Raw genomic sequence first — 23390 nt, 5'->3', positions numbered from 1 at the left:
TGTCTCCACAGTCAAACCGTGTTGAAACACCTTATTATTTTTCCCATTTTAGTCACTTTAAACCTGAGAGTCTGTGGATCAAGAATGAGATCCCCAGACCATCCTTATGCTAGTCACACCAGCAAAAAGAGAAAATGTTCACCATCCTTTTTCTTTCCATCAGGGATCAGCTCTGTTGGGACTAGAAAGGCTAAAGAGATGTGAGGGCCCCAGCAAGTGAGAGTCTCCCTACCACCATGGATACTGAAACAGGGTGCTGACAAGATTTTGTGCACAGGAATGATGAGGGTTATCAATAACTAATGACCCAAAGCAAGCTTTCCACTCAGTGAAAGAAAGTATTTCAGGGAAGAAGGTTACCTCACTGCTTGCCAACCGAAAAAGGATGGCTGGTGTGGCCCTCCCATTTCCTCCTGCTTGAAGCAGAGAGCAGTTTCCCAGGAAAGCACCTTGCTTCATCTGCAAAAAGAGCGCCTCACCATAGCCTCTTGTATATTTGTTGTTTGCAGGCCAGAGCCTCAGCGTTTCTTAGCAGGGTGATCAGGCATCAGGGATTTTCTCTGGAGTCTCAGCCAGATTTTTACACAACAGAGGCTTAGCCCTCTCAAGCCTCTAGTTTGAATCACATCACTTACAAAAGAGAAAATACTTTACAGATACAGCTTATGATGTTGCCAAGAACCCTGTAGATTAGCCACCAGCCACACAACATCTTTTAAAATCCTGGTTTTAAAATGTATTTGGAACATTTGAAGCTTTTCCTAGTAGTGAATAAAAATGGAGTGGATGGGAAGCTTTTCTCATTTTTAAATAGTGCAGTATTTTTAATGAACAGGGGAAAATATCTATCTATCTATCCATCCATCCATCTATCTATCTTAGAATCCCTCATCATGACAGAGGGGTTTACCGATTTGGTGATGGCCACAGAAGCTGGTCCAGCGTTAGACTGCGCCACAGCCAGGTGGTTATCAAAGATTCCACAAAAAAGTCCTGACACAGAAAGGTTCCTCCCTCCCTTCTGCAATATAAGCACTGGGCGTGCCCTGTGCTGCTGTGTCAAACAGTCCCCACACCTCCCACTTCCCCAAAGCTGTCAAGGGAGTATCTGGATGGCTGTTATTGAAGTAGGTGTTAGAGATGCTTTGGTCTTGCAGTTCAGATTCTTCTACCCTGCCCTAAGGAAGGTAGAATTCACCTGAACACTGTCAGAAAAAGACATTTCCCAATGGGATCTTTTACTTAGAGGCTTTCTTTGTTCTCTTGATGTCAATTAGCTTTAATTCCAAAATCACCAGAGTCCATTTCAAGTAAATCTGTAAAGGAAACCAGGATGAAACTGAAGAAGAGGAATCTCCATTAAGAGGAGACTTAAGAGCCTTACTGCATGGAAGTGTTTCAAAGACCTAAGGTGAGAGGTGTGGCATTTCTGCAGTGCAATTTCCTCATACCTGAGGCACTAATGAGCCTCCCCTCTCCTTCCCCCAAACCACTCTTTTACTATTAAGCCTGGACACCCCAACCCTAATGGAACAAGCACAAAAGGCATTACACAATGGACAGGTCTTTGAAATGGTTTCACTCCTCCAGCCAACACATGTACCCAGTTGCAGCAAGTGAAACCCACCCAGACAAAGCTTTGCCACTACTTTGCAACTGCCTGCAGAGCACTTAATACAACCTCTCAGAGTAATTTCTGAATGAAACTAACTGAGGTTCTTGAAAGGTAACCTGCAACCCAACATTTTCTGCTTTTAGATTTTAAAGGCTGCAGTCCTTTTAAACTGCTATGACACAACACAAATCTTAGAAGGCATACTTTTTCTCTTCAATGAAGAGGAAAAAGTTAGTGGAAAAATGGTTTCACTGGAGATGGCTAAACTGTAAATATACTTTGTGCCTCAAACAGGCTGGCACATGCCTCATCTTGGAGCACTTCGGTAAAACTACTTTTGTACCTTTAATACACAAATTGCAGTGGGAAAATCACTTTGAAATATTAAATAGCAAACACTGACAAACCATGCTGGGGCCACTAGCTGTGGGCAGAATAACTTAAAGATAAACCTCATGATGTGAGAGTTAGGTAAGATGCATTAGGAAAGCTGTGAGTGGTAAGAGAATGCAGCCTTTGTTTTGTAGCGCAGAGAAGGCACAGCACAAAATCTTCCCGGGTAAGAGGTGTGAGCCAGTTTCCATTACACTGAAACTCCTGTATTAGATAGAACCTTATTTTATGTGCTAGGAATTACTATTTCCATCCTGCCCTTGCAGCTAACACAGTGGGGAAAAAGCAGGAAAGAAAGGAAATTGGAAGGCTGAGGAACAGCCCTGATTTAACAAGCAAGCAAAATGCACTTTTTTAAGGGACTGAAGGTTCATGAACGCAAAACATGTTAAGGCGGTCAAGAAGAATAAAATCTTTGGATAGGGATTTTTGGAGGCTGTAATCTGCAAGAAAACTATTTGAAAAGCAATGCCACTTGCTTTAAGATGGTGCACTGAAATAAACAATAGACAGAAAACATTCTTGTGAAGGATGGTTTTGCAGCTTCCAAAAGGGCAATTCCAGAGATAAAATGTAATGCCTTTATATTCCCATATCCCATCTATTTGAACACCCTACCATTCTTTTCATCAAATTACAGCTTCTGCTGTGCAGCTGCAAACGACCAGCTCTCTAGAAAACACTATCATTTGCCTCTTCAGTTTTTGCATTTAACAAAGACTACGGACAGAACAGACACAAAGTCTGAAGGAAAATGAGAACCAGCAAGACAATGCACAAAACCGCAGGCAAGCGAAACAACCACAATACAAAGAACCTTTGAACTAAGTATCATTATTCCAGCAGAAGAAACAACATAAATGACTAAAACAAATTTACTCATTATAAATGTTCACTTTTATTCAAACATTATTGCATATGCGTTTACAGAGTCACTTTTGCAAATATTTACTGTAGCGTTTTTATCCTCGTAGCCTGCTGCTGAGGTCTGTCACTTTATTTCTTCTGAATACTTTTGTTTTGCTAAACTAACAGGCTTCCAAATTATTAACAAGGGTTTTCTAACGAAGGTTGTAAACATTGTAAAACCAAAATGCTGTTTTCCCTTCAAAGCTATTAAACTGTATGTTTTTGTGCAGTGAAGTAATGACTCATTTTTTTACAACTAGGTTGAATCATGCTGTATACACAGATAGTCCTTACAACTTGCTAAGAGAATAGTATGTTTAGATGGATGTAACATTCACTTATGATACCTTCACTTCAACTTAACAAAACCACAGAAAAGATGGGAACAATTATACAGCTCTCATTAGCAAGCAAGAGGCTAGGAAATTAGTAAGAATGGTAGCACAGACTGAGATTTAGGCATGACTAAGAGATAGCTTTGGTGACAGCTGAAGAATACTTCTTTTCATAAATTGATATTAGTAATGTCTCCTTTTGTCAGCACTAAACAATTATCAGACTCACCAAAACAAAGGAAAATATCAATTTCTGGATATAAAATGCTTGAACATTTGGATTAATATTCCTATGGCTTCTGCAAAGGAAATACTGACAAATATTGGCCTACAATTTCCACCTTCATATTGTCCAAGTAGGTACAATTCAGATTTTTAAGTCTCTGCTTAATCAGGTGAAGTTAATAGTATCCTAATTTAAAGATGTTAGTCATATTGTACAGGAAGGGAGATAGAGAGGTGATAACTGGTAGTCAGAAGAGAAAGGGAGCACAGAGCATTCATCATGGTATCTGTTCACTGCAGGAGACAGATCTTTCTGTGGGAAGAGCAATGCAGGACTCTGCTGCACAAAATTACAACGTACAGCCCTGAAACAAAACAAGGTATTCTTCCACCACCCAGCCCCCCTTCCTCCCTGAGAGGATTGCAGCATCACAAGAGAGTGAGTGGCAGGCTAGATCACAGCACTCTCCTTTCTTCATCTTCTAGTTTATTCCCATGACAAGATCTGCGATGTACTACTAGTCAGTGCTTTCAACAAGGGATTAATCAGTAAGAGATGTGGGAAAACGTAATAATAAAATCTGTCATTAATTGGACAAAGTGCTGGAAGTTTAGTGGATCACCACCAAAGGTCAGCATGTACTACTATAACAGTAACAATTATTACTTTATTGCCCAATGGTGAAAGCTGCTCCCCAATATCAGACAGTGCTGACTTCATAGCAATGCACAGCAGGTTACCCAGCCTCACAGATACAGCTGAAGGAGCTCATCAACCTTGGTCCATTTATTTTTCAAATAAAGATTGAAAGAACAAAAAGAAAGGGGGATTAAGAAGGAGGCAATTTCCATTTTGAAACAAAGATTATTTTGTCTAATAATTAAATGTCATGTTGCAATTTGATTAATTCTGTTTTACAGGAAATCAATTAATTCTTCATCCAATGTATTATCTAGACAGGAAATGTTATCAGTTACAGACAAAGTTATTAGTCTGGTATTACTCAAAACATTCGCTAATCTGTGCCATATAGCTAAGCCTGAGAGATAATTGTCACTAATTTCTACTCTTTGACTTTTAAAAAACCTCTCACTCAAGAAACCAGCTCTTGTTTATAACATGTTTTTCTACCACTCAGTGTCAAAAGCATACGTATTAAACACCTGTTACTCTATCAGTGACTTTAAATCAGGAACATTCTTAATCTGGAAGTCCAACAGCATCTGTCCAAATGCCTTGCCCTATAAGAAAGAAAAAACACAACAAACCAACATTTCATTTTACCATCTTTGGAAATTATTTTTTTTAAACAGTTTCATAAGGTACTTCTCCTATAATCAAGTGTAAGAATTCTGTATGTTGTCTAAGTCTTGTGTGCACTTATTTCCATGAATGTTTATATATCATTTTCAGGTGATTTTTTCCAAACCTTGGAGTGTTGGCTATCCAAAGTTATATATAACTTTTCCATTTATTTGGCTTTTTCTTTTGTGAATCAATATACTTAAGGAAAACTCTACAGTTGAGTTTTCAAGCACCTAAACCTGAACAGATTGAATAGCTTCAATTTATTTGGTACCTAGTGCTAAATTAACTTTCTTTTGTGTTCTATTCTGCTCTCCGATTCATACATCATCCTAAATAACCATCAGTCTCACTGAATAAGAATTTGGTGAAAAGTCTTCTTTACTAAGCTGAGATGATTTGTACCTGTAAGCATTTCTCAGCCTATGGTGGCAGAACTGTGCTTTGCTGTAGCCATAGGGAGTGCCGCATTAAAGCACCTCTAGGCTTAGATGTTTAAAATATTGAACTCACTGTACAATTGCAAAAAAAATGCTAGTTTCAGTTTCACACAACATTGGCAAGACAAAGGGTGTGTCCTATCTATCTAGATTTTTCCTGCAGATTTATGTTACTTATCGGTACAATTACATTTATAGGAGTCACAGGCTAAGCTAGAGGTGCTGTTATACAGTTAGCAGGTCTTGTATTCACAAGGAGACACTTCATCAGAACTGTCTAGTAAATCTGCATTCTCTAAGACACAACAACCTTCCTGAGAAGCTGATTGTGCTGGTGAATCTAAAAACATGGGTAGCACACGATAAAGAGCACAACTGATTTGAAAACTCCTTAACAGTTTTCTTGTACATGTATTTTTCACCAGCTATTCTAAATGGACTTTCTACTTCTCTATGTATATTACCAGGAAAGAGTCAAAACCAAAAGTTTACAGTTCTAGCTCAAAACCTCATTATAAAGAGATTGTGTAATACATAGTTATAAATGGTAACTACATTAAAACCAATGCTTTGATACATGCCTGTGGGTCACTTCTTAGAGATGCTACACCACCACCACCAAGGGCATTCTTCAGCACAAAATTTAATCCATGGATTCCTGGCAACTCATATCTGTAAAATAAAATCTACACATTGTTTCTCAGGAGATTTTGTAAGATACTTGTACACAACATCAAGTGAAACAAAGCATGCAAAAATGTCATGCTTCTGACGGCATCCCACTGTGGAGTCAAGCCTAGAAGTTAACTCAAGATTTAACCCACAGCCATCCTTGCCTTCTTATTCCTTCCCCTTCCCCAAGATGAGCAGTCCTTAATAGTTTTAGGGTAAGACCATAAAGAAATCATTCTCCCCTTATTCAACTTCAAAACTCATTAGTTTCTAATCAGACTGATTTCTATATTTATTTACTTCATAAGATATAAAGCCCATATAGAAATCTCCATAGGCAAGAAGTTCAAGATCCAGTATGAAGTCAGAGAACACAGTGGGCAGAGGTTGGCACTTTAAACATTTCTTACTTCTTATACTGCAACATACACTAAATTTGTGGAACTAGCTTTTGCTAATGTAGGCTACCAGATAACTGGGAAGGCTGCTTCTTCATTATTGAGAAATAACTGACTCATTAGGTCAAACTCTTCAAAGTAACTACAGAAATTTTGTAACAAATGAGAAGTATTTCAGCGCTTTCTTGGAGTCAGATACTTTGTTCAGATAAAATTTTAGTTTAGTGTAACAGACCTATTTTTTCTGTTCCACTGCTACTATAAGCATTTTTCCATCCTTGCTTCTGACTGGTGCAGTTCCAATTTGGAAACTTGTAGAAGTTTGGCAAATGGCTCTGTGGTTTCCTCACAAAGCTCTTTAAAATTCCATAAATAGGTCTACAACATATTTCCATTTGCCTCTCCTTGCACAGGTTTTCAGTGTTTTGTCATCTTCCTTGCATTCTTCTTGTCTTCCTTTGTTTTTGTTTTCCTCCAACATTTTCTTTACCTAAGGACTTGACTCTTTTATCTTTCCAATAGGAAAGGATTTAATCAGAACACGATCAAAACATGGACAATAGCAGAGAAAGATTATATTCAATTCTTGCTGTTTCCAGATGTTTGACTGCTGTAATTTAAATCAAGGCTACTCCAACACCACCTATTTCTCTTTAGGTACCTATCTGGATCTTCATCTGTTTGGGACATTCTTCAAACCTACCCTCTGAAATAGCTGGAATTTCTTGCAGTATCCTGGTACTGCCTATTTTGTCACTCTGAGGTTTATATTTTTCAGATCCTTTTGCACATTATGAAAATTATGGCTGTTGATATTCATGACTCTTGTATCTTAGGCACGTGACCCAAACTTATTGTGGGAGGAGATCATTCTGCTGAGTGACCTGGCACGAACTAGTTTGCATTATGCTCTTGCATACAGTCATGGAGTGTCAGTGCCTGTCTCCCAGGCAAGGAGTTTGCACTGTTCCTCCTACTCTTTTATTACCACTGTAATTATGCTGTACTTTAGTATTAGAATTATTAGTAGTTATTAAGAAAAAAACCTGGTGTTAGCATTCTGTTGACCTTCCCTGAAAACAAGTTGCCAGGCAACATCACCACGTTTAAAGGATAACCAATGGGAAGTCAGGAAAGGTCAATTAATCCAATAATGCTCTACTAAACAGCGGGAATAGGAAGAATAAAGCAAATTCCACAATAAGTTATCCACACAATTTACTAAATTTAACAGAATAATCAACTACCTAGCAGGATTAGAGTAGCCCACAACATTTTCAGCTAAAAAGACCAATACAAATTACCAATAACCAGATACTATGAGAGCTAGAGATCTACCAAAACATTACAATGTAAATTTTACTCTAAAACACTGCCCAAAACTTCCAAACAGCAGATTCCACAATGGGCAGATCTCTCCACAAGAATTAGACCAATGGACTATGTATCCCACCAGCTAATAGCTCTCAGAACAAGTTCCATGAAAACCAACCATTTAAACAGATCAGGAGAGAAAGTGAAGAGTCTACAAAAGTAGAAGCAAATAACAAGAATACTTGAAGAATTTAACTTCACTTTCTGCACTTAATTCTGGCAGAGAGAGTGTGTAATACAAGCAACAGATCTTAATTTGGAACCTTCCAGAATGACCCATTCACTTCAAGTACTCTAAAGAAGTATTTGCAGTGAGATACGCTAGCTAAAACTAGGATTATGAAGTAGCATACAAAATCTCAGCATTTTCAATAATTTAAGGCCTCTTTGAAGCACCTCAGCATCCAAGATATTTCTGCGCACACAAAAAAATACACTTCCACAATAAAATAAAATAACTCAAACACCATTGTAACCGCCTTAACAGTCTTAAGCAGCAACAATACATTAACCAAAATGCTGGCATACTTTGTTTAATTATGCTGGATAAATGCAAGCTTCACTAACTGACATCTAAAGGAATAAAACATTATCTAATTGTACAATTAAATGACAGGTTTTAAGAGGTGCTTTTAAAAAGCACAGAAAACAAACCCTTCAAAGAATATCAAGTCTGTGACAGAAACCAGTAAAACAAGGAAAATTCACTGTTCTAGCTAAACTCCTATGCTTATGCACAATGGGGTGCCTGCTTAACTACTTCCTTTGAAGTGCTCTCTGCACATATTCAAAGTAGTCAGGTTTCCCTGTGAATTTCCTGTTAAAATACATGGAAATAATAATAGTACAAAAACTGTTTAATGCATTTGTATTAAGGAAAAGATAGGATTCCTCCTATCACAGGAAAGCAGGAACTGCCTCCATAGGCTTAAAGAGGTGTTTGTATATGAGATACAATGTAGAGAATTGCAGCCCCCAGATATACAAAAACCAATCTAGAAGCATCACTGTCCACATTTCTTATTCTTCAGCTTTTAGTAAAAATATCCCATAAGAAGAAAATCAGTTTTCATATTTTTCTGAGTGTCAGGATACTCTCAAAGCACAAAGAAGATAAATCATATTTCAGAAGATGAAAGAGCAAATCTGACAGGATAATTTTACTGTGCTTCTTAAATGACTGACTCAATATCACAAAATGAAAAGTTGCTTATCTTAAGATATCAGATCTATTAAGAATGTACTCCACACAAGGGAGGAAGCAATCACATAAGTTTGGGATTAGAAAGTATGGGGGAGGTGCCCGAAAGACCATTTTTTGTTAGTATGTTACCTGAAAATCTGGAAGTTTATGAGTTTTCAGTGTTCTCTATCAAAATAATCCCACCTTTTCTCTGTTTACTACACCTATTTAATAGCTTTAATGAAAAAGATTGAAAGGGAACTGGTTGACAATCTCTAGTCTGTAGAGAGGCAGAGCCATGGCCGGCAAGTTTTTAGTAGCAAAACTAATACATAATTTTTGGCCAGTCACAATTTAAATAAAGAACATGAAGGGAAATGAAAGAATAAGACAGCTCTTTTTATGACAGTCAAAATTAAAAAATAAACAAGTAATTTAAAAAGAAACTATACAATCTGAAACACATGAGCGTAATCCTTATAATCCTAAATATTTCCACAAAAGGGTTTATTCTTTTTCCCCAGTAGTTTTTCAATTCACTCACAGAGCTCCATTATCACATCATGAAAGGGCCAAACTCAGGAACAGATAATCTAATTAATCGAAATAAATTCGCTTTATCCAGATACAGCAATTTTCAACTTGTATTTATTAACATAAAAAACATTAAGAAACAACACTGAATCAATTTCTAGAAGCATCATTATGAGGCATAATGTTTCTTTTATTCCTTGCTCTGCTCTGTGTCAGGGGAAATTCAATTACATGTCTTGCCATCAGTTTATTAGATACAAAGATTTGTTAGCACTTATGAAACAGCATGTGAGATTCGCACTGAGCCGCTTATGAGGACAAAGAACAGCCCTTACAACTAAAACATCAGGGGTTAAAATAACTCCAAGCTCCCGCTGAAGTTTAAACTGCACCTTTCTGACTCAGGCTCTTTGAACAAGCAAAGAGACACTTAACAGTTTATCCATTACTCATGGAAATATAGAGTGATGTTGGCAGAGTCTCTGTATCTGCGGAATAACTGGCATTGTATCAAAACAGGTTTTAGAAGACTGAATGCTTTGTTGCAGTATTAAGCTTTTGATTGTTTTTGAAGAAAACTGGAAAATTAGTTAGGCCTATCACCTCATGCTATGAGAACAGTTTATGTCTTACTTGCCAGTCCCCAGGAAGGACCCTAAGCATCAGCTGAGGATACCACGAAAACAAAAATGTTACATATCCTGACTGCTGGCAGAGGATACTCTTTGGAAAAAGAACACCAGGTAAAAATGTCCTGGTTGGGCTGTATGAGGACTACAAAGATGCAGTGAAGCTACACAGGGAGAAAATTAGGAGACCCAAAGCACAGCTAGAGCTCAACAGAACTACAGCCATTAAGGATAATAAAAAATGTTTCTATTAAATTCATTAACAACAAAAGGAGGACTAGGGAAAACATCCATCCTTTGTCAGATGCAGAGGAAAGAGTGACTAAGGATGAAGAGAAGGCCAAGTTGCTCAATGCCTACTTTGCCTTGGTCTTTAGCACTGGAACCAGCAGCTCCCTGGACTCATGTACTAGCAGTCAGGGAGAGGAGTCAAAATGAGGTCATCACAATAAATAAGGAAGTGGTCAGTGACCTGCTACGCCACTTAGACACGCACAAGTCTATGGGGCCAGATGAGCTATGACCAAGGGTTGGTATTTAAAAATTTAAAGGAAAATACACAAAAATATTGGAAGATGATGCACACGTTTGCACTATTTATGTTAATGTACTTTAAGATAACTTCTGATACCATCACATATTTACCATACAACTGTGGAGTACACAGCAAACAACTCACCTTGTTACTAGTTCTTCTTCAGGTTTTCCTTGCTCTAAAAGATGTTGGAAATAATTCTGTAGGGCCTCAGCAGTCAAAGTTTTCTTCAGGTATGGGTAGTAGAGGGGATGCCGTGCTATCACACCTGTTAGGTATACATGGTGTTAGCTGGAATAGGAGCTGTTAAAGCCGATTTGTATTTATCCTTTCAAAACTCATTTGAGATTCTCCTCTTAACTGAAACTGTACATATAGATCCTCTTTAATGAGCTCCTGAATAAAACAAAACAACAACAGTGTAACAGCTTCCCCTCTGTCAGTAAAGAGAGCGTGTGGGGCATGACATGAAAAATTGCTCCCAGACTAAGCAATTTTTCTGGCTGTAAGATGTTCCTGCCACCAAGAGACACCTAAAGGGCAACATCATAACCCACAGGCAGCTGTCTACCCCTAAATGATTTCAAGATTTAAGATAAGTAATTGCAATTAACCATAACAAGGCCTGATCAGTGACTGAAGGTTTGGTCCTTGCCCCACTCCTTGCATGAGATCCTGACGTAAGTGTGAGAAATTGCAATTACATTTTTATTGCTGTAATTATGCTTTTATATGCTTCAGATAACTTTATGCTGAAGCTGAAGTTCCACAACAGGATCAGGAAAAGTAGATTTGTGTCACAGGGATCTTTTTATCTGCGGACTTCAAAGCTAAATTAATCTTAAAGGTCAAGTTTGTTTTGTTACTCTTGCTCTTTAGTAAAGAAGTAGTGTCTTTACATCTGAGGAAGTCTATTAGCTATGCATCCTTCATGATTTGTCAATCCTACACTGCAACAGTGGTTAACCATTGGGAAAGAAAGAAAAAAAAGAAAGAAAAAAATCAACATTTCTTCATTATTCAACCCAAAAAGGCTTCAAACAAGAACAGGAAAACTATATTCCTAAATGAACAAAATTCATCGGTTTTAGCATCACAGCTAATAAGCAAATCAAGTCCCAAACGCACCTTTAATTCATACTGAGCTTTGAACACCACACACTCTCATCTTCCAACAAGTGAGAGAGCCAATTGTTGCATGCAGAAGTAAGGAACAGAAGGAATTATTAAACAATGGAAGGAGCAGCAGAATCAATGTAAAGAGACTGCACAGTGAAATACACCATTTGGATTAACAATGTAAGAAAAGCTTTCTCTTACATGCAAGATCACCTTTGGTATTTCCCAACATCGTCAATGTTTTAGCCATATACACGTTACAAAATTCATGTATGGAAATATACATGAGATCAGACAACCAAGAGATTATATAAGGTAACACATACACAAGAAGGAGTGGCAACTAACATTCAAAGGAAACATGAAAAAGGCATTTCTTAACCTGGGGGAGCTTGACTTTGAAAACCTCAAGAAAAATCATTGTAGTATGATACGAAAGTATTTTTTCTTAAGCACTTTAGATTTCAACAGCTGCTAAACAGAAAACTACAGATGTTTAATCAGTAAGGTCATTGGCTTGTATGGATTATGTTTTTGTTTCAGCAGAGAGACAAATTAAAAAAAAAGATAAATCAAAATCAACTGGCATGTGATTTCAAAAGAATTAAGAGCACTTTATATGTAATGACTCTTAGGTGAAAATCTTACATCACTTCAGCAAGCCAGAAAAAATATACCTATGTTTGCAGAGTTGCCTTTGTCTCCACTTCTAGTATAGGCAAGATCTTCTAAGCGGTAAGTATGTGGACCACTTGGTAAATCTGTACAATAGAGAAATGGATGTGTTTTAGTGATAACTACAAATAACAGTACATTTTGAAGAAGTATGCTGTCTGCACCATTTGTAGTACTCCAGAAAACACAAACTTTCTTCCCGCAAGAGCATCCAGAGAACAAGAGGTGAGGCTGGTGGCCAAAATTACGAAACTGATCCCTTCTGCTCTGCCTCCCAGATTCCTATTGCCTTTTTACAGCCAAATACTGTAACAGGCACCCCTCTTCCACCACCTCTGAATGTGAGACTTCATCTTGGTCTTAGCAATGTGGTATTTCTAAAGGATGCATAGCAGCTACTTCTAATTTCTTGATTAGCTGACAACTTTTGTGCCCTTAACACACCAACCTCCCTGCTTCCCGTGCAGGTGGAAAATACAAGTAGTTGCCACTGTCTTGGCAATTCTGCAACATCTCTTTATTCCAATAATGTCTGCAGAAAATGGTCACAATTTAGAATTCCTTTTCAAGACAACCTCCATATGCACTGTTGTAGCAGTTACTTACTCACCTGCACAGAATAAAACCAAGAGGGTTTTTTCTGAGTTGCTAATTTTGCAAATATCTTAGTATTATATAAGAAAAGGTTGTAAATGGTCATAAATGTATGCACTATAGGAAGCCAGTCAAATTTTGTTACCTTGTCAATCTCTGAGTAACAGACTTCCAAACCTTTAGGAACATTGATTTCACCAAACAAAATTTGTATTTTTATCTATATACACATAAAAAAAAGCCAACCCTCTCCTGCCCAAATCCAGAAATTCAATCCTGTGGGATCCACACAGTTTACATGTGAGGTTTGATGGTTAAGTTACAGAGCACAGACCCCTTGCAATCATTGATTACTACAAGTAGTAGGCTGTCACTGCCTAGTTTCTGTTCCCCAAAGCCAGAGATTAATTCTTCACTTTGTCACCAAGTGTCAATCATTTGCTGACAGCAGTGTAATACTGGAACTAGAAGTTTGGGTTGTATCCCAGTTTTCAGGCAGTGAGAATCCAGTCAAGTCCAGATGGTTTTGCTTCTGATCCAACTTCCCTGAGTTTGTATCAGCTCTCCCAGCATCCTGGAGTTTTTCAGTCACAGCACCTCCAACCAATCACCTGTGGTCCCGACTCACAGTAGACTTCTCACTCCTCAGTTGCCCTCTCCTCTATCCTCTTCCCGTCATTTTCTCCTCCTCCTGCACTTAAGTGGCGACTCTCCCAGTGTCTGCTCTTTGAACACCAGCAGGGGGAACATTCAGTGCAGGGAAGTGACAGCCTTCCTGCTTTCCTTTGTCAAAGCTGCTGCTGCTACATCTACAGGAGGTGAATGTCCTAAAGATAATTTCATTTTTTTGGTAAAATACAAAAAAAAAAAAAAAAAGGTGTGCTCTGGGCACATGCTTATCACAGATAATGGATGTCTGGGGTTTTAACAACTGTCAAATTTAAAAGGAACTGAAAAGAGGGACTCATATATCAATTATATTGGACAAACTTCATATTGTAAGCCAACAATGCAATCTGAAAATGCACCAGTCTGTCTTCTCTGTATTGTTACTGCTTCTGCTGTGGATATCAAATATTGTGCTGGTTGTGTGATTTTGTTAATTTTAGGGATTAAGAGACCCAATACTAAATATGTTATGCTCTGAATGATGGCCAAAGGCAGACTGTAGTAAGTAGTGTAACTGTATCTATTTAAATTAATATTCAAGATACAAAGAATGTTTATATTATACTTAAAAACATAATTAACACTGTGGTAAGTTCAAGTATGATTTAAAGTGCACCTACTATTAAGGCATGGGTAGATATGCACTCTGTGAATTGCATTAAGCAACCAATTAATCTCAGCCCTAGCCAAATCAACATTATCATTAACTCCTTCCTGCCCACAGAGAACTGCTGACTCCTCAGACATGAAGCAAACTGACCTGAAGAGCTTTAGAAAAGTAAGAAATTATGTCTAGATCCTACTGGCTGCAATTTTCACCATTCCCTATCAAAAAGGGAGGCTGCAAGTCTATGGCAAGGGAAGCTGGACAGATCTCAGTTCATTTGGGTATGATGTGGAAGATACCAGAGATGACAAAAATGCCTCACCACAACACATTATTTGTATTGTGTATCCTGGTAGTTGGTTGAAACAGATCAGGTGACACCTATGAGAGCAGGTTTACTGGCACATCTGAGCAGCAAGAACAGGTAAAATAAAAACCAACAACTAGGGGCTCACTGCAGCAACCTCTTGTACTGGCACAGCTGGATCTACCCACACACCAAACAACAATAAACCAGTGTTAAGCTGCTTTAACTAAGACCTAAAGCTTTGTAACACATATTAGCTCACTGGCAAAGAAGAGTTGAATGAGGGATTACAGTTTAATGTGGTACAACAGTTCTTCATTGGCATTTGTGTCATGGTAGCATGAAATTTGAAATGGTGAAAACATCCAATGAAAGAGTTGGTGCAAGAGGTTTGCTTTGAGCTGGATGCCCAGTCTTTTCCATGTTCACTTCTGTGTAAAATGCAAGCAGAAAAGTGCCATGAAACTCTGCAGAAAACATTAAAGGGTGCATTTATTTAATTAGAGAACATTATTTTTTATTAAACATCTCCACTGAGAGAGGATCTGTAAAGGTCCAGCTAAAGCTCATTGTTAATTTTGGACAAGACTACCACACTTCATACACCAGAGGAATCACATTATTTTTAATAATTTCATTCAACACAGAATTAAAAAAAAGTCTGAAGGATGGCAACGTTTAAATTGTCTAAGATGTAGAAGTCTTTTCTCCATCAGACATTTTACAGTCTCTGACAGTCTCCCTTTGAACAAAACCAGTTCTAGAATGTTCTGGTGCTCTTATTTATTATTACCCTAATTGATTTATCTTTCATGATCTGTTTATCAGGAAATTTTTTGCATTTAATAAACATCTTAAATGAATCTACAAAAGAATTTCCTTCAAAGCTAGGGCAAATGCTAAATCCAAATCCCGCTCTCCCAGAACCATATGTAGGAGCGTTTTTTAAATCTATTTTTACATATTTCTCTTATCTATTTAAAGACAACTAACAGTCCCTCACACTTGAGATAACCATGAAACTAAGAAAAATATTTCCCTCCTTACTAAATGCTGACAGAAAATGCTTTGGAAGAAGTTGCTCCTTTTACAGTCTAACCTATTGTCTATTTCTCATTTGTACTGTCCATGTGTACAGAAGCCACAGAAGCAGGTAAGTACTTAGTTGCATACAGAAAACAGTTCTATTTACAACTAATGGCAAAAGTTTAGAGAACCTTCATAGGGGAAAAAAGCAAGGGAGCTCTGCTGTGCCTCCAAAGTGGTGTTTTGCCTGCTTAAATGATGATGTCAAGCATCTCAGAAAGTCTTCTCAAAATGGTAAGAAAAAGGAAGTCTAATAGCTTTTTGTTTCTCCAATATCTGGCATTGTAGTCTACTTGAACAAAACAAACAAGACAAAAACCCAAGACCTTTACTAACCCCTTTATTAAGCAGAACAATGACTTCCTATTCCTTAACCAGTCTAATGGAGCAAATCCCCCACTGTCCTCCTGGGAACTCCCAGGCATCTAATGTGACATCAGATTGGCAATAGATGCAACAGTTGAAAAAACACTCAAGGGTTTGTTTCTTCACAAATCATTGCACTAAATAGGTGTTTGAGTATACACATACTTAAATGAGTTACTCTTTCAGCACCAGCATTATTTTTAGAAATATTTCTAACAAGTAATCTTTAAGCACAGTCACCTGATTTAGATTTGAAAATAGCTATCCACAGCTTTAACTTAATTCTCATTTTTCTGGTGAGCAGGAATAAGGTAATTAAGATTCTGTTTAGAGCAAAATGGAATTATGAAGTGTGCTATACGTTAAGTAACAGTGTATATAGTTCTTCCATTAGAAAGAATATAAATATTTTCAAGTGTCTAGCACTTCTAACAATCCATTATGCAGTACCTAGCTTGTATGAACAACTCTGATTGAACACTTCCTTTTCACTACAGACATCCTGACATGTTCCATTCAGCTCCTTGGTTTGCCCTTCTCAAGTTTCTCCTTTTCTTTCTGCAGAGAATTTAGTTAGACAAGTCTAACAGCAACACAGGAGTTACCATGCTGGATCATTAGCCAAGTGTGGTTTTCTTTGTAAGCCACTAGTTGCAGGTTGATCCCGTTCTTGTTCATTTTGTGGAGTCTGCCATACAAAATGGGGCCAAATTTTATATTTAGATTTTAAGTAGTCTGTAAGTCTGTCCTCCACACTGAACACAATTAATTTGGTATAAGGTAAACCAAAGTGTTTCCAGGATTAACAATGTAAAATGCAGTATACTTTGAAACCATGTTTCAATTTCAAAGTAGTATTCAACTATCTTCAGCCGTGTCTAACTAAGGCTTAGGTTTTTTGAATAACAATTTCCTTACATACCTGTTATAGTCTCAAATACATTTTCTACTGTGTGATGCTAACCTCCTTTCTTCTGAGGAAAGTATTTTATGTGTTTTGCAGCATACTTTAAAATATATGGTATGAAGAGGTAAAATATGTTTCACAGTCAAAAATTAGTCCATGATTTTCCAGGTCAAAGATAGCAATAGATTCACAAACAAAAAGATGAACATACCTTTCAATTCACTGCTAATCTTAGGTGGATCACACGAAACAATCTCATCTGATGTAAATGTGAGATCCTCCTCAAATTTCTCAACATGCTGCCCATTTAAAAATAGGTTGATCTGGAAGAAGTACCCATTTTCAAATTAGAAATCCAGTATTACAGGAATAAATATAGCCTATTTCTAATTTAGTACTGATCTTGCCTTCAGTAGGCTTGATGGAATTTTTCTCCCTGAGGAAAAGTTTGGGATACTTTTTAAGCATGAAAAAGCACACATGTTAAATAAATACTCTTTGCACTGTAAAACCACTGGTGAGCTATGATAAAATTGGGACAATTGCATAAGAGCAGTGGAAACAACAAACAATATATTGACTCCAAACTGACACCCTGAAAGTTGTTATCAAACACAAAACAAAAGAACCCACTGTGGCAATGTTAACATACCTGACAATCTCCTTATGGAGGCTTTTTGGTTTTAGGTCAAATGCTGACCTAGGGCAACTAGACTCTTTATAACTGAAATTCCAATCTAGAAAAGCAGTTAATTCATACTCTACTTCATAGTATCTAGCTAGTCCATTGCTGTTAATACATGGCTAAAACTTTTCATGCAAGGACTTGAATCACTTACACCACATTTTTACATAACCTTTATTAGTGCAGTACAATACTGATGGGTCACACGGCTTGTTGCTAATAGTGTATCAGTGCATTCATCACGTTAGCTACATAGAGCAAGGGGTTTGATTTTCTGTCTTGGAAAGAATAGATGAGACACTGCTTTCTTTCCCTGCTAAATTGGCTTACTATTTAATCTCAACAGCACTTTACCGTGTCTGGATCACAGAGCAGGTTAGTGAGTTCACATTTTATTTAATGAACAAAGGAGGAGAAGGCTAAGCATCCATAACAATAATAATGTAATCCTAAACTTGGCAAAGACAACCCATTTGTGTAAAGCAAAGCGTAAATGACAATAAAAATAGCTACCTGAACTTCAAATAACAAGACTAAGATTCTCAGGGGAGACCTTATTGCTGTCTACAACTACCTGAAGGGAGGTTGTAGACAGGTGGGGGTTGGTTTCTTCTCCCAGGCAACCAGTGGCAGAACAAGAGGACACAGTCTCAAGCTGTGCCAGGGGAGTTTAGGCTTAAGGTGAGGAGAAAGTTCTTCACAGAAAGAGTTGCTGGCTATTGGAATGAGCTGCCCAGGGAGGTGGTGGAGTCACCATCCCTGGAGGTGTTCAAAAAGGGACTGGATGTGGCACTTGAAGCCGTGGTTTAGTAGTCATGAGGTGTTGGGTGACAGGTTGGACTTGATGATCTTTGAGGTCTTTTCCAACCTTATTGATTCCATGATTCTATGATTTTTTAAATGCTTTTCTACTACACACTTTATAAACTTAAGTTTTAACAACTAAATAGCATCTCTTCTGTGAAATTAATCCTTAATTATTTCCCATTAATGCACAGCACCACTCAAAGAAAAACTTAACATCTGGGGTTGTATTGCTAAGCACCAGTATGCGTGTTAGAAAATTGAAATGAAACATTCCTTTTCTAATAGGCTTAGAACACATCTATTGACTGCTGATAATTGTTTTGCACAGTTGGGTTTTTAATCAACTGTTTTCTGTTTGCACCCACATCCCCCTCACCCTCAACCTGTGCTCCTAAAACTTCCTTTCACCACTCTAGCAGACACCTGTCACAGTATCTGTAGTTCAACTGTTGTAAAATGTTTTGAGTGAGTAACATTAGTCTCTGGGAAAATACTTCTTAATCAAAGTTACCTGAATACTTTTCAGTTATATGATTCAAAGGCACCAAATAATGCCAGAGTCAACAGAACTTTTCATGCTACTCCAAACTGAACAAGGTAGGCTTTAAGCAGTTAGCCTTACCTGAACATTGTTTTTGGGATAATAAAAGAAGAATGGCTTCAAAACTGGAGACCTGGACACACAAAACAACAAGCATAACTCCAGAAACTGTTGAATATAATAGATCATACATCTTTAGGCTATTCATACTCCAGAAAACACCTGGGAAATCAAAAGCTACGCAGCCATAATTAGCAATGCTTATTCAGACAACTTTCCAAAGTCTGAGAAACATTGTTAAGACAGTAAATATTAACTGGGGGGAGTGGGAGGAAGAGTAATCAAAATGATGAAAATATTTTCTTGACAAAGTATGTACTTCATGCCATGGAAATCTATTCCACTGTCATTAGCTCTACATTAATACCTAGATTACTCACACAGAGCTACTGGATATATATCCACAGTTTCTTCCCCCATCTTTACATGCAAGACAGGACATGATGGAGAAAACAAAACTTTTTAGATGCTCTCATGAGTAAGTATGAAAACAGGAGCATATATATCAACAGCAGATTTTAATCATATCTAAAAAATTACTGAAATAAACCAAGATTGTTTTTTTTAGCCCATGCTCAACATTAGTATGTTTACACTCACTCACATAATCGGTTCATGCCAGCTATTTGTGGGATGTCTGAGGACATTTAACCTCAAATTTCTGGGGGAAATGGGCTGGTACAGACAAACTTGCCATACCTGTATTCCAAACTAACAGACAGATATCTGTTCCAGAAATCTGCATGTGTTAGCATATGCTTGAGCTACTGCCCTTCTGTAAAGACACATTATAAGTTCTCCCTACAGTTCATTAAGCGAAGAGATTGTTATGAGCTAATCAGAGACTTACATAATTCACTTTCAATATAGAATTTTATTATTTGAGTATGTATCTTGTAGCACTATGATCGTGCTGTCAGTTATTAAGCAATGGAAAGATTTTAGTTGCTTCTGTGGTTGCTGTTTCAAGGTGGAGAAGCTCTGTGATGGTGAGTGATAGGAACACTACCATCATACATTACAAGTTAATAATGATCAGGAGTTAACTTACACTCTGGGGCGTCCTCCAACAACTGCAGTGAGGCCAGGTGCTGAAAATGGAAATTAAATTCACAAAAGAACCGTTAGAACCATCTTTAACACACTAGTGCTCATAGCTTACCATAGCTTGAACTGTTCTTATAATACACATTTAATTAATACTGGGAAATTTCTAACAAATTACTTATGTTCCCACTAATTAACAAGGCAGAACATACTATACAACAGCTACAAAGGTAAAACGTAAAAAGGTATAGACAGACAGAAGGAAAGGCAGACGGAAAGACTCAAAATGTGCAAAGCATAAACTAAGTCTTCAGGTTCTTCTTCCAAATATTCTGTATAACAATGCCAGTCACTTGATAGCTTTGGTCTTTCTGTTGCTGTTTTATTTACTTTTAAAGGGCAGAGAAACAAGTCAAATTTGAACCATAGCCTGCTGTAGTGCTTGTTTGATATTACTCCATTTACTAACTGTTTCAGACTGACCTGCATCTTTTTAGCTTTTTCACTGACTAACAGCTTTTTCAAGGTACTGGGCACTGCAAATCCCACTCTCTCTTTGGTAGATAGAGAATTTAGGGGCTTAAGTCACAAACACCATCCCAGATTTGCAGTAAATCAACCCTGTGATTAGATTCTGGCTTCTTCTCACTGTCAGGTGGCCAGGCTTCACTGCCATTCTACTCATTTCAGCATTGCTGACAGAAACAGTTCTGTTCTCCTCTTCCTGACCATATCATCTCAACCTTCTTTCAGGCATGGAGAGCATGCATACACAGTACATGAGAGCTCCATATAGTATTGCAGGAGAAAGAAATAGTAAAGTGTGCACGTTAAATCAGTCTAGGAATTAACAGGTATGTTAGGTAGTCCCATAGAACTACATGATGTGTAAAGATGCCCACACTCTGTATTTACTCAAGTTAATCTTGGCTAAAACTGGCTTCATGCTTCCTCCAGGTGTGAATTCTCTCTGTTTGTGCTCCAAACAGACTAGAAGCCACATAACTGTGCTGTTGTGGTGCTCAACTCACACTGATAACCTCCGCTTCTCAGCTTCAGCTTGCATTCAGTGCCTTGGTAATGTGGATACATACTAGTGGCAGCACAAATGGTACAACGCAGCATGGATTATAGAGTCTTACCACATTCGTCTTCATTGGAAGTGATTTCCCTAAAATAATGGTTAACAAGGTGTTTTAAGGAAGTTTCTGAAGAGGGATGCTGTTATATAGTCCTTCCTATCATGATCGTGCTGCTTTATAATTGTAGACATGTTTGGAATCAAAAACACTAAAATTCAGTGCACATCTGAATGACTGATTGAGAGAAGGTAATTAAAATGAATCAACCTGAAGTTACAGAAGAAGTCTTTTGCCTGAGGCTAGACCATAATCACTCTGCTAGCCTGGCTAGTGCGCTAGTACAATACTCATGCATTTTAACTACTTCACAAGATAAACAGACCTCACTGACTGTATTTGTAGCCAGATGCTGAAAAAAAACCCCAACCAACTTCGTAACACACCAACCTTTAGAAGGGGCTATAGTTGAGAATAACTGGAAGGGATTTGGGGTATTAGTATTAATGTCCCTTCTTTCCCCAAATAAAGTCTAAGTCCCTTTGTATAAGAACAAAATAACAATTACAACCCAGTAACAACAACAACAAGCAATGCATAACCACCCCCCTACCCAATAATTTCTGCTGCAAAAAATGTAGTAGTGGATAAAATGTGAAATAAACCCTTAGTGTTACACAATTTTAAATGATTGAGTGAAGAGTGACTCCTATACCAGTGCAATCTCAAGCAGAAAACTGCCATTCAACATTAAAACCAACTGGAATGATTCTACTGAATTATGTGCCTAGTTTGTTTATTTAGGCCGTTGGAGGACAAGGCTAGATATGGTAAGGTCATGTTGAAAATATAGGTTCATGAAGTTAGTTAATTTAAATTATCTGTGGATTGTCACACTGCTCACTTCCTGCTAGACAGCTGACCTGCTCATTAAGGACACCAGATTTTGTTCCAACATCAATTTCAAGTTCCTGAAAGCTCTCAAAGTTCTTCACTTGCCTGCTCTCACACAATGGAACTTGCCTTCTACAACAAAGCAGTTTCCCAAACACTGACAAGAAGACAATCTAAGAGAAACCACTGCTTATACCCCAAGGCTGATAACCTTCTAATGTTACCTGCTATTAGTAGTGTTGCAAGGAGCACAAAATACCAGTAACAGCAGATCTGCAGCTGGACATACTACGTCTACCCCTGCACATATATGCAATTGCAGACCAAAGCTACACCAGTATCCCAGTTGCAATGCTAATTTCTATCTTACAATTATCCAATTCATGATTTATGATAACATAAGTAAGACGTAGTCACTTTTAAGTACAATTTAACTTTATCTATTTAGAGCTCAGGCAGAGAAGATGAAGAAAATTTTAAATTGCTTATGGCTTATAATCAGTGATGTAAACAGCTGTGTAAACAGCTCTAAGGTACAACATCTCACCTCAACCCAGAGCTCAGATCCTCATTACATTTCTCCAGTAAAACTGAAAGAAGGCAATGGAAGGTGAAGCATAATCAGATAATAGTGAGCTTCTCACTGTGGTCAAACCTACTTCTAATTGTCACCTAATTGTCACATCCTTAGACCCAGTGTTCTCCCAAGACACCTTCTTTAAAAAGATCTGCTTGTGCTGTACTTTATGCTTACTTTACATTTCTTCCTTAAATATCTGCACAGATGCTCTCCCACCCTCCTTTCTGGGAAAAAACTTACAGAATACATAGAATAAACCAGGTTGGAAGAGACCTTCAAGATCATCGCGTCCAACCCATCAACCAATCCAACACCACCCAAACAACTAACCCATGGCACCAAGCACCCCATCAAGTCTTCTCCTGAAAACCTCCAATGATGGCGACTCCACCACCTCCCCAGGCAGCCCATTCCAATGGGCAATCACTCTTTCTGTATAGAACTTTTTCTAGTTACAATAACAGGAATAATTTGTGATACTTGTAGAACAAATATCAATCAGGCTGCACTATTGAGTTGGATTATCAGTTAAATTGAAGCTTGTTGATCCTCCTTCCCGGAAACTTTCCATGACTACTGTTTGCTATTAGAGCTCTCGTTCATTAGTTCATGACGAAGTATCACTAAGCACAATGTCATCCTGTCACTGCTCACCCTCCTGAACAAGTGCTTTACTTCAAGCTCATAGACAACTCACCACCACTACCTGCCAGCTTCTGTGCCTCAAAATGGCACAAAACTGATGCACTGCAAAATGAGCTAAATGCCTTTGAGTCCTTCTTTCTTTATATTCTCTTCATGTTCATCTGTAGGTATAGT

The 23390-nt window shown here is 37.8% G+C and overlaps 1 protein-coding gene across 3 annotated transcripts in view; it reads right to left on the bottom strand.

Moving 5' to 3' along the window:
- Window positions 1-4128: 4128 nt before the first annotated feature.
- Window positions 4129-23390, bottom strand: part of LOC104298760 (uncharacterized) — a 57267-nt gene continuing 38005 nt past the window's right edge. For 2 of the 3 annotated variants that reach the window (XM_054165445.1, XM_054165453.1), the window contains exons 14-20: window positions 20023-20062; window positions 18993-19044; window positions 17090-17201; window positions 12345-12428; window positions 10693-10816; window positions 5805-5895; window positions 4129-4719 (exon numbers count right to left, since the gene is read on the bottom strand). In XM_054165445.1, the coding sequence (XP_054021420.1) occupies window positions 4645-4719; window positions 5805-5895; window positions 10693-10816; window positions 12345-12428; window positions 17090-17201; window positions 18993-19044; window positions 20023-20062 (578 nt within the window). In that variant the 3' untranslated portion in view covers window positions 4129-4644. Of the gene's footprint in view, window positions 4720-5804; window positions 5896-10692; window positions 10817-11676; window positions 11717-12344; window positions 12429-17089; window positions 17202-18992; window positions 19045-20022; window positions 20063-23390 lie in introns of those variants that run through there. The other variant, XM_054165458.1, reaches the window with a different exon arrangement.

Source organism: Dryobates pubescens, chromosome 1, assembly GCF_014839835.1.
Source record: "Dryobates pubescens isolate bDryPub1 chromosome 1, bDryPub1.pri, whole genome shotgun sequence".
Taxonomy (NCBI): Eukaryota; Metazoa; Chordata; class Aves; order Piciformes; family Picidae; genus Dryobates; species Dryobates pubescens.
This window is presented reverse-complemented; position numbering and strand designations above follow the sequence as displayed.